Source organism: Carassius gibelio, chromosome A17 (assembly GCF_023724105.1).
Source record: "Carassius gibelio isolate Cgi1373 ecotype wild population from Czech Republic chromosome A17, carGib1.2-hapl.c, whole genome shotgun sequence".
Classification (NCBI taxonomy): Eukaryota; Metazoa; Chordata; class Actinopteri; order Cypriniformes; family Cyprinidae; genus Carassius; species Carassius gibelio.
The window spans coordinates 22,311,507-22,323,143 of record NC_068387.1 but is presented as its reverse complement, the minus strand read 5'-3'; the positions used below and the strand labels follow the sequence as shown (position 1 = coordinate 22,323,143).

Sequence of the window (11,637 nt, the reverse complement as noted above, 5' to 3'; positions counted from 1 at the left end):
AGATTCGTTAAAGGTTCTTCATGGATGTAGATGCTAATTAAGAGCCTCTATTTTTAAGAGTGAAGGACGTTTTTCATTAGTAGCCTACAATAACAACACCGTTAATTGATTAACAAAATACAGGTCGGAAATGTTTCATTATAGTCTTAAAAAATACAGATCAGAGTGCTCTTTCCAGTACAAGAGTAAGTAAGGACAAATAATATGCATATGGGTGACACACATCAGCTCACTCAGGAAGAAGAACATACTGAAAGGAGTAACAGATTGAGCTTCTGTCAACGGCACAAACCTTATTTAAGATATCAGTCTATAAATAAGGTGGATATTTCAGAATTTTTCCATGCTTAATTTCAATTAATTGATTCAGCTTTAGTATTTGACAAAATATAACATGGCTGACACACTGTAGTCCCCTCATAAAAAAATATAAAAATAAATAAGAAAAAAAAAACCTTATGAAGTTATCTAGATCACTTCCAGGTGGCAAATGTTTCCCCTTTAAAAACGTACAATTCTGACAATAATACATTGCATGCATAGAAATGAAAATGATTCTTTAACTCCTGTTATGTTCATATTCGTTTTCATATTGCTCCTAAACAACAGAGGTCACTCACTACACACCGTTTCCATCTGTATCATAGCTAGCGAATAAGCGTCACCACGGTAACTGTCGCGTCTATTTGTCGTCATCATGGCAAATGTGTTCAAAATGGTGAGGCTGACAATCACGTAGAGAACGAGCAGCAGCGACTTACGTATTTTGATGATCTCGAATAGAAAAAAACACAAAGATATGAAGTCAGACGTGGAGGAGTTGATGCCCAGACTTTTGCCCCTGGAGTCCTGCGACACAGAGGAATATAACTTAAACGAACCGCCCAGAAACCCTCAAGAATATCTCAGACAGGTTCAGTAAGTCATTCTTCATCTATAACGTTATTCATCTTAGGTCTTTAAAGAAGACGCAGTTGGAACTTTAATTATATAAACAAACATTGTTTACAAAATGCTTTACATACTTACATATTTTTACACGTATTGAAGAAGAAAATAATATTAAAGGACAAAATGCAAAAAATAAAATAATAATAATTAAAACAAAAATTAAAGGCAAAAGATTGATTGATTGATTTAGAAAAAGTCTCAGTAATATAGTGTACTTGGGATACTTGGCTTAGTGATATTCATATTCAACTGAAAAAAATAAAGTCTAGAAATGAATTCTCTAAGACACCAATGCTTGGAGATTTTTTTATTCATTTATGAAAAACTGGTTACAGAACTTTTTAACTTGGTTGTACATTTAGTTTACTTTATAAATTTGTTTTAATCAAATTCTTTAAAAATAAATTTGTTTCTTTAATGATTATTCAGCTGCTCACTGTAAACATTCATACAGTTGCGTTATGTTTTTACAGGAGGGAAGCATCTCTGTGCCCAGATGTTGTTGTGGCACAAATTGACCCAAAGAAGCTGAAGAAGAAACAATCTGTGAATGTGTCTGTAAGTGCGACAAGTGAACAGTGACTATTACATTTACTATTTGCAAACTTGTGTTTAATCTGTTTTTATTATTATTTTTTACAGATCACAGGTTGTTTGGCTGCTCCTCAGGGTTTCTCTCCCAGCCTGAAATGGCAGCAACAACAAGTCAGCAAATTTTCAGAAGTCCGACAGGTGTTCAATTAGCATGTATTGGTTCCTTGTTCAAGTACTTTTAATATCAAGTATCTAAGATATGTTTGTTCTTAAATTAAGTACAGTCAATATAACACTTTCTTATTTCAGAGTGTTAACAAGCATCGTCAGCATTGGGAATCCCAGTTTTTAGATGATAATGTTGTCATGGTAAGATAATTGATATCTGCATGATATGATATAATACTATGTAATATAATACTTTATTTTCAGTCTGAAAATTTTCTTGTATGGCAGTATCTATTTATGCAATTATTCAACAATCAGCATACCGTTAAACAGCTGCATACACTCAATCCACACGGTATATCTTACAGTCACAAGTACAGAATTCCACACATTATACTTTATACTCACATAAACATCACATTATACATTACACTCACTTAAAATATACTTATACATTACAATCCTATAGTGCTTCAAGTCACTGTACTTTTGATTAAATTATGAAACAGTTGCTTTAAAAACAAAGTCTTCTCCCCACTTTAGCCCAAAACGGAGGATGAGGATGGATGGAAGAGGTTCTGCTTGGGTGAGAATGTTTGTCTTGACATCCAGCTGAAAGAAGAAGACAAAGTTAACCCGGGTCTTGATTACGTCAAGGTAATAATTCTCCCCTTATCAGATCATCAACACTCAACACATAAGTAATAGGTCAACACGTAATCAGTATAAATAGATTACATTGAGTTACACTGTGTAGATTTATAATTACACTGTCATGATTTGATGTTCTTGAATCTCTTTTTATTAGACTGGTTTCCCACCTTTCCTCAGCATTGTCGGCAAACTCAACCAGGTGATTGCCATTTGACAGCAGATATTCTTATTATTCACATATAAATCACATATTCTAATATGTAATTGTCATTTCGTTGCATTCTCCACTCAGTCAACCATCTCTGCTGTGCTTGAGTATTTAATTAATTGGTTTGAGGAGAGAGACTTTGTACCACAGTTGGTAAGTTCAGTTGCTTCAATGTGTCGCATCCAATCCGATATTATTCTATTGAGATGTATATAATGAAAAGGTCATTCTAAAAGTTGAGAAAAAATAGTTTTTTATTTTTATTTCTTTGTTTCTAATAAATCAGGTTTTGAATTTTATCCCTTTAATATGAAAAGGTATTATTGAACTGTATTTTCTAAGTTTAGCTGTACATTGCACATTTATCTTCACAGGGCAGATGGTTTTATGCATTACTAGCGTGCCTTGAGAAGCCACTGCTTCCTGAAGCACATTCCCTTATCAGACAGTTGGCACGGCGGTGCTCTGCAGTGCGTGCCAATCTGGTAAACACCTTTTGGTTTGCTCTTAATTAAAAGCTGGGGTATCAGTATTTTCTCCCTTGCATTCGTTGCAGTTGCACAAGTGGATGCTTGTTTGTTGACAGCCTAAAATCTGTTGCTTAAAATAGTCTGTATTATTTTTCTCTTCCAGGAAAGCAAAGACGATGAGCATTTGTCAGCTCTTAACTTGATGATTTGTATTGTTGCCAGGTAACTGACATGGAGCTGTTATAGCCAAATTTAGTGTTCCCTGAAATATGTGCAGGTGTCCTCATGAAGTATAATCATGCTTCTGTTTATTAAAGGTATTTTGAGCAAAACGATTTGGCTGACAAAGAATGAGCAGAACTTGGAAACAGACGGAAGAGCCTTTGTAAAGAAAATGAATGTGAATGTGAGGAATCGTGAGATACTCAGGAGAGTTTGTAAAGGCTCTATCTTGCCAATTGAATTGAGTTTCATGTAAAATTAAAGTACAGCTATTACAACTACAAATTACTGTCCTTTAAAGCATTGTTATTGTCAAATAAACTTAATTTCTGACATAACATAGAAACATCTTTGGCTTCTTGTTATTTCATTGTCTTGGTTTTGTTGTGCTGTGTCTGCCAAATAAAAACATGTCTGATTTATTAAAGGGCTAACTGAAAATCATCCTTATTTTATTGAAATTTAATGAAAATGAAATGCACAAAAAAATCTATGGTTATCATAGTTTCTTCCAAAGTGGTTAAATAACTCATAAGTAACATCATAAGAAACGTTAACTTAATGTTAATTTGATTATATTTAGAAAAAAAAAATAATTCCATGGTATTTATAGTTTCAGTCAAAATTTTAAATAACTAATAAGTAACGTCATAAAAAATTGTGCTGTCTTTCAAAAAATGTAAGAACAGTTTTTTGTGATTGTGTACTTTTTTTTTTATTTCGTTGTTGACTAATTCCATATTGTTAAAACAATGTAGTAAATATTGTATTTTCAGTGGAAACTGAATGAGGTTTCTTAAGTATTTGTAATATTTTTCATGACTAAAAAAATAAAGAGACGTTTATCACCCTGTTATATGTGAAAATGTTTTGTGAATTTTGTTGTTGTTGATTTTATATATATATATATATATATATATATATATATATATATATATATATATATATATATATATATATATATATATATATAATGTACACACACATTTTATTCTATGGTCTTTGTAGAGGATGCCAGGACTAAGTTATTCGAAACAAATAAATAAATAAACATGAAAAGGCATGTATAGGCAAAAGCAATGTTTTTTTTTTTTTTTAAGGTTTCAGGCAATTTTTAGCCAAACTTTGTACAAAGATGATTCTCAACTATGAAAGATATAACAGAATGATATGACATACTACTTGATGGAATATGTGCGTAAAGTGTCCATAAATTGATGTTCCTGTTCTTTACAATGTCTCGATATATTGTGTCTAATTTGCATATTAATGCGTTCTTGGGGCAAACCATAATGAAAAAAAGAGTGTAATAATGGGAGTTATATACCCAAATAGGCCAATCCATAAATTTGCTCGTGATGGTGTTCCTTTCAATCACAGCTGCGTTTCTTGCGAGTGGGGTTTCAGGACCGGCCACGTGATCAGTGATACGCGCCTTTATCGAGCCGAGCGCGCATACGACGCTCCACGCGCTGTTGGAAGACGAAGATCAAGATGGCGGTGGCCGTGCGAAGTTTGCAAGACCAGCTGGAAAAAGCCAAGGAAAGCTTAAAGAGCGTGGACGAAAATATCCGAAAGCTAACCGGGAGAGATCCAACCGAATTAAGGTATTACGTAATGAAAGCGTTTTAATCATTAACGTATATATTGTGGGGAAATAAACCAGGGCCTTTTAGCAAGCTAAGACTACAGCTAGCTCGTAAGCTTAAGAACAACGTGTTTAATTTCATCGATTAAAACAACGTTCTATTATACATTAATTAGTCTTTAAATCTGTGCAGTGATCTCTCGCAGCTATCTAAGTCACCCAGATCAGCGTAGATAAATATGCTGAAGAGCTATCAGTAAGTCCAGCACAAATAACACGTCTCATAAAACCATTCTGTACGTCGTTAATTGTTCCTAATAAAGGCTGTTTTTAAATCTAGCCCCAGTATCTTTTTAATCAATTTGAAAACAAGTTTCATTTTGAAGATGGATCTTTAGATTTGAACTATTTACTAATTGTAGAGGTTTAACATGAGTTCTGTAGGTTCTTCCTGCATTGTTTGAATGAGACTTTGTGTTACTGGATTTGCTTCAAGATCTTGGATGATAGCGACCCAACACAGTTCTCTAACTGTTTATCTTACGAAAGTAACAAATGTTCTTAAAGATAACTTGAGAACTGCATGTTTATTTCCAACATGTTGCTTTGACAGGAAAGACTTGTCCTTTGTTATTAGCCAATAAGGTTTAACCCTCAAAGACCCCAAAAACTTTTTCTCCTTTAAAATGTTGTAGGAGGCCTCTGATGCAGAAATAAATGGGTTTTTACATGTTTGACATTTTAGCATGATTTTAGGGAAATGTAGTATTGAAATGTCTTTGGAAGTGGAATTTCATAGTTTTTTTCTTGTTAAATCATCTGCGATTATGATTTAGTGTTGGGCGATATGGTCATTTTTCAAATCGTCAGCCTGTTAGATCGGTGATACGCGATATTATCATGCATGGGTGTAGCAAGAGAGAGACTCTTTGTTCTTGTCTTATCATAACTATTTGGTGTTTTAAACTGTGTAGATGCGCGAGGGAGATTTTCAAATATTCGACTTTCAAATATACTGATAAACTCACGTTAAATATAAAAGTACTGTATTAAAATGGCTAGTTCATGTGTAGTCGGATGCAGCTGTCATATCGCGCGTCCTATGAAAAAAATTCTGCATCTGCTCACAAATGTTCGTAATGTACTGCAAAATCAGTCAATGGTAAAAATCGATAGTATCTTTCATTCAAAGTTTAACAGTATTATTGTACATAAACGAACACGTTAAATATAAAGTATTCAAAAGAAGGAAGTTCATATGTTTGGTGTAAAGTTGAATTGAACTGCTGCATCAGTCATACAGTGCTCCGGACCACGCGGCTCATGACGAGCCCGACACACCGCCACAGAAACAAAAGAATGAGATGATTTCTAACATAACTGTGGCATTAAACTCCGTTAGTGCGGGCTCGTTTAAAATATTGCACATATAGGCCGTTTAGATTTATTGTTAAAGTGCAATGAAATGCCTTATATCAGCAAACGATGTACGTCTGTTTGTGGATGGAGTACGTCTGTTTGTCGTGTGTGTGAAATGCGGTGCTGAAGTGAAATAGCTGGGGCAGTTTGATAGCCGAATTATAATAGGCTGCCCAATAATAATAATTTATTATTTAATACATTAATAGGAGAATGAGCTTAATATATTTACTATCGACAGACATCTGCTTATGTCTATCTCGGACTATTGTCGATACACTATACTATTGTCTATTGGCACAACCCTATTATGAACACGATTTTGCGTAGCTTGTCAGTGACCTACATCTCTGTGTAGTAAATGCTGCTCCATCTGAAAGCACGTGCTGGAGATTTACTACTAATCACAGAACTGCCTTTACTGTCAAGATGTGCTTGACCATCTCATTTGATTAATAGTCTGATAGCATTTTGTGTCCTTATGCTAATAGTATTTATACTAGTGTTGATATTTTGGAAAGCAGAGTGGCCAATATTAAGTCTGTGTAATTGTATGTGTTTGAAAGTTTATTTGCACATATAACATTCAAAATACAACTTTACAAATCCATTGAAGAAAAAAGAAAACAAAATACTGTGCGGGAGAGAGTGAGAAGACCATAAGGTCTTATAAAACCACCTCCCCAAAATCTCATTAAATGAACGTAAAATTACATGATCAAGCAAGACACTACAATCAATGCATCAAACATTTTAATAAACAAATTACCAAGATAAACTTATTTATATGTTAACATTATTTTCAGCTCTCTTTTGAAATAATTTAGAGTGGTTTTAGTCTTTAAAGCAGGGTCTAAATGATTCCAGAGGGAAGGCCCTCTGTATTTCAATGTAGATTGGTTGGCTGTAGTTCTACAAAAAGGAAGTTAAAAATCTTTGCAGCGCCTTGTGGAGTAGGCATGAATGATCATCCGAAGAATACATGAAAAAGTTATTAAAAACTCTGGGCATAATATTTGTCATATACACATACTTGTACATAAAGGTATTTATGCAGTGGAGGTTAACATTGAATATTGTCAATGTTACATTTTATGAAAAGCGGAGCAGATGATGACAATCTATTTGAATTACTCAAAATTCTTAAGAATTTCTTTTGTATTAATAAAATCTTATTTAGATATGTTTGGCATGTTGCACTCCAAACAATATTACAGTACAAAATGTAGGGATAGATCAAACTGTAATATGTTTTCATACATGAAATATCAATTAAAGAACAAACTCTACTCAGTATACCAACAGATTTCATTATTTTTTCTGCAAACATGCTGGATATGATATTTCCAGGTTAGTTTTTGGTCTACAATGACACCTAAAAATGTTATTTGGTTCTTATTTTGGTTTTTAAACCATCAATTGATACCTCTGTGTCCTGACAATCTCCTTTTTTTTTTTTTTTTTTTTTTTTGTGCTAAAAATCATAAAGTTAGTTTTTTGTATATTAAGAGAGAGTTTATTAATTTTAAGCCATTTAGAAATATTTTGTAATTCTCCATTTACTACTCTTATCAATGTGTCAATGTTTCATATATTTAAATAATTTGAAAATCATTTGAAAATTGATAATGCATAAATGACAAACAAAAATGCTTATAGTTCAAAGGACAATGTATTTTTCACAAACATTTAATACAAATATAATAAAAAGTAAACACTGTAACCAACAGAGCATTCAGTATTCTGGGTCATTGTACAGTCATAGTTGGGGTTAGATGTGCCGTTTATATATATGTATGTATATGATTGTTAATTGTGTGTCTTCTACCTTTTTGTCTCTTCCAGACCGGGTCAAAATAGGAGACTGACCATCACAGGCCCAGGAGGAGGTAGGGGGCGTGGAATCAATCTGCTAAGGTAAGAATCTGTTTTTGTATTAGAAATTGGTTGTAATAAATGCATGTTAGATTTGTTCTTAATGTATGTTAAACCCTATCAGGCGTGGACTGTCAGATAGTGGTGTAGGACCCCCAGCCAAACAGAGGGACATCGAAGGGGCACTCTTGAGGTGAGGCATTGCCTACCAGTTGCTGATTTCTGGATATGTTGTGTAAATGCATTTACAAATGGTTTATTCCGAACTAGGCTGGCAGGGGACCAGCGAGCCAGGAGAGATTCACGCCATGACAGCGACGCTGAGGATGATGACGATGTCAAAAAAGTATGCAGACTAAATGTTTCCTCAATCTACAGTGATTTGTCCCTTTGTTTTAAAAATAACCTTGCTCTGTTTTTTTTCTGTTTTTTTTTATCTATAGCCAGCGTTGCAGTCATCTGTGGTTGCTACCTCCAAAGAACGTACGCGCCGAGATCTTATTCAAGATCAGACAATTGATGAGAGAGGAAAGCAGAGGTAATGCTTTTGTTTTGGGCAATGTCTGCAAAGCTTTTTATCATTTACTTGCTTGTTTTTCCACTGCAAATTTACAGAATTAAAAAAACTATTGTTTTATCTCTTCATTCAGAAACCGGCGCATGTTTGGCCTGTTGATGGGAACGTTGCAGAAGTTCAAACAAGAGTCTACAGTGTCCACAGAGCGAGTAAGCTTAAGCTTGGAATTTTTCATTTTTTAATGCACTGTTGTATTTCTTGGTTCCTTTTTGAGGCTATTTTTTTTTTTAAATATATTTGTCTAGAAAAAAAAAATATTTTTCCTAACTGGTTCTCCTAAGCTGAATGTTCCCAACCCACTTTATTTGTATTCAGTTGAAGTCGAGAATCAATTCAGCAAATTGCATGAAACATTAAATCAAACCACATTTGAAACAAAGTGCTGCTTTAATTTTAAAACGTATGTCTCTCTCTACCAGTTAAAAAGACGGCAAGAAATCGAGCAGAAATTGGAAGTACAGGCAGAACAGGAGCGTAAAAAAGTTGAGAGTGAAAGGAGAGAGCTCTTTGAAGAAAGACGTGCCAAACAAACAGAGCTGCGTCTTCTGGAGCACAAAGTGGAGCTTGCTCAACTGGTATGTCTCACAGCTGCAGTGAGACAGCGACTCTTAATTTATATCTGCTGTAGTTTTATTTGGATCAATTGTTCTTGGTCTGACTTTTCCATGCATTATGGTGTTTTAGCAAGAAGAGTGGAATGCACATAATTCTAAGCTCATCAAGTTCATTCGCACGAAGACCAAGCCCCCGATCTTCTACCTGCCCGGTCGAATGTGCTCTGCTACTCAAAAGCTCCTGGAGGAGTCTCAGAAAAAATTAAATGGTAAGTTAAGTTTTAATAATTTAGGTTCCTGGTTATTAAATTTGCTTGTGCTATCTTCCACTTTTTGTATAGATTCAGATATTTTAAACTGTTTACACCTGGTATATACTTTTTTTTTTTTTGTCCACAACATGCATTTGACTGCATTACATTTATAGGGTAAATGCATGTATATAGCTCAGCATTTAGGCTGCTAGTTATTTTATTTTATCAGTTCCAGCAGTGCGAAAACACCCAAAAGTGGGTAGTTCCACAATTAGTTGTGGTACTTTGAAAAGGTTCCTTTGGTGTGAAGGCCCCTATTATTGGAAATGGCATAATAGGGCCTCTTTAAAATGGTGTGATAACCTAGATATAGGTTTTATGTCGGTCAACAAAATAAAAAAAACTGGTTTATTTACTGGGATTTTGAACTCTCCTTCCAATTTCCAAGGTGTGTTTGATGAGAGACGTGAAGCCTTTGCAGAGCAACTCAACAAAATGGAGGCTCGGCCAAGGCGTCAGTTCCAAAGGATAGGTGACAAAGAAATGGAGGATAACCGTCAGGCTGAAGAGACGAAGAAAGAAGATCAAGAGGAGGGTAAGGCTGGAGTAGGCCGGACAGGTAACAGGCATGATGTGGAGATGGAGGACGAGGAGGAAGATGTAGTTGAGGAGGAAGGAGAGGAGAGCTCAGAGATTAGGGAGAGGGAGGGGGATAAAGAGCAGGAACAGGATGAGGAAAAGGATAAACATGAGGAGAGTGAGAGGAAGGCAGAGGAGGAAGATGAGGAGGAGGACGAGGAGGATATGGGAGCAAGTGAGGTTAGGGAAGAGCAGATGGAGGGCAAAGAAGTTGTCAGGGAAGATGAGGCACAGGGTAAGTTGCAGGTTGAGAGTCCAGAAGCCACAGTTGAAGAGGTAGGTAATGTGCAAAAGGAGGAAGAGCAGGAGGCAGAGATGGAGACTCAGCAGGATGTTGTAACAGACTCCCTACAAACCCCTGAAAGCCACATGGAAACACAACCCGAGGAGAGTAAACCGCCTCAACTGGATGTCCCAACACCTAGCATAACAGAACATGACAGTAAACAAGATGACACTGCGTCTGATACCCAACAACCACAGCTTGAACCTGACCCAGAAGTCCTTTCTCAAGAACAAAGCCAAGAACCATCAGTCCAACCACAAGAAGCCAAAGCAGACACTAAGGAAGCTAGGGAGGAGGCAGATGACGCACGTGGACGGGCCAAAGTCCATGCCAAGAAGAGCAAGAGCAGAAGTAGCAGCAGCTCCTCTTCCAGTTCCTCTTCAAGCTCCTCCTCCAGTGGATCCAGCTCCTCTTCCAGTGGCTCCAGTAGCAGGAGCAGTTCCTCTGGCTCCTCGTCGTCGTCTTCCAGTTCGCGCTCCCGTAGTCACGGCAGGGATCGAGACGGTAGAGACCACAAGCGCCGCAGGAGACTGTCGGACCGGGAGCGCAAAAAGAGTGGCAGTGAGAGGGGACACAAGTCCTCAAAAGGCAACGGACGAGAAAACAAGGGCTCCAAAGACAAGAACTCCAAACCTGACCGGAAGAGGACGAGTTCAGATGGAAGCCGGTCAGGGAAGAGGTCATCCAGAAGCGAGAGAGATCGGAAGTCTGATCGGAAGGATCGGCGTTGAGAAGTTGCTGCCAGTCTTGCATAGTTTCTTCAAAGGTCATTGTGTGGTTGCCTAGATTTTTGAGGCGCTGTTGTTCTTGCGTGGGTTTTACATTTGAATTCTTCATCTCCCAATCTTTTTTTCATTTAGTTTGGTCTGGCAACTGGTTGTGTATCTTGAAATTTTTAAGATCTATAAACTGCTTTTAAGAACCATCACTCTAAACAAATTTTCACACTATATCAGACCTTCCACATTATCTGATGGAAGTAATGCTTGAAATGTGCTGATCCTTCATCTGTTCCACCACGGTGTTGCCAGTTTCTTTCATACAGTAGCTAAACCACTGATGTTTTCAATTGTGATGCCATACTAATGTGATTTTTAACATTCAGTAAATGTAAAGCAACCATTTTGCCTGTATCCTACATTGATGCAGTCATTTTTCTTGTTGGAGCAAAATTGTCTGCCTTTTGTATAAATTGCTCAACAGAAAAAAAGACATTAAAGACAATTTCTCTTCATGTA

The 11,637-nt window shown here is 36.1% G+C and overlaps 2 protein-coding genes across 2 annotated transcripts; both read left to right on the top strand.

Moving 5' to 3' along the window:
* Positions 1 to 686: 686 nt before the first annotated feature.
* Positions 687 to 3,553, top strand: LOC128031443 (gem-associated protein 2-like). The gene is made up of 10 exons (XM_052619708.1): positions 687 to 918; positions 1,425 to 1,509; positions 1,594 to 1,683; positions 1,795 to 1,854; positions 2,197 to 2,310; positions 2,462 to 2,506; positions 2,600 to 2,668; positions 2,890 to 3,000; positions 3,149 to 3,207; positions 3,303 to 3,553. Exons 1-10 carry the CDS (start codon positions 770 to 772, stop codon positions 3,337 to 3,339), a joined length of 819 nt encoding a protein of 272 aa, XP_052475668.1. The 5' UTR covers positions 687 to 769; the 3' UTR covers positions 3,340 to 3,553.
* Positions 3,554 to 4,579: 1,026 nt separating this feature from the next.
* On the top strand, positions 4,580 to 11,637 carry LOC127933400 (pinin). Its single transcript, XM_052530390.1, has 9 exons — positions 4,580 to 4,814; positions 8,060 to 8,131; positions 8,214 to 8,282; positions 8,360 to 8,435; positions 8,533 to 8,627; positions 8,740 to 8,815; positions 9,086 to 9,241; positions 9,351 to 9,489; positions 9,923 to 11,637. The coding sequence occupies exons 1-9, from the start codon at positions 4,702 to 4,704 to the stop codon at positions 11,128 to 11,130; spliced, it is 2,004 nt and encodes a 667-aa protein (XP_052386350.1). The 5' UTR covers positions 4,580 to 4,701; the 3' UTR covers positions 11,131 to 11,637.

Coding starts and splice junctions, on each gene's coding strand:
- LOC128031443 (XM_052619708.1), top strand. CDS start 770: ATGATCTCGAATAGAAAAAAACACAAAGATATGAAGTCAGACGTGGAG. Junction 1,684..1,794: donor AATTTTCAGAAGTCCGACAG/GTGTTCAATTAG, acceptor TTCTTATTTCAG/AGTGTTAACAAGCATCGTCA. Junction 2,669..2,889: donor GAGACTTTGTACCACAGTTG/GTAAGTTCAGTT, acceptor TTATCTTCACAG/GGCAGATGGTTTTATGCATT.
- LOC127933400 (XM_052530390.1), top strand. CDS start 4,702: ATGGCGGTGGCCGTGCGAAGTTTGCAAGACCAGCTGGAAAAAGCCAAG. Junction 8,628..8,739: donor GATGAGAGAGGAAAGCAGAG/GTAATGCTTTTG, acceptor CTCTTCATTCAG/AAACCGGCGCATGTTTGGCC. Junction 9,242..9,350: donor AAGTGGAGCTTGCTCAACTG/GTATGTCTCACA, acceptor ATGGTGTTTTAG/CAAGAAGAGTGGAATGCACA.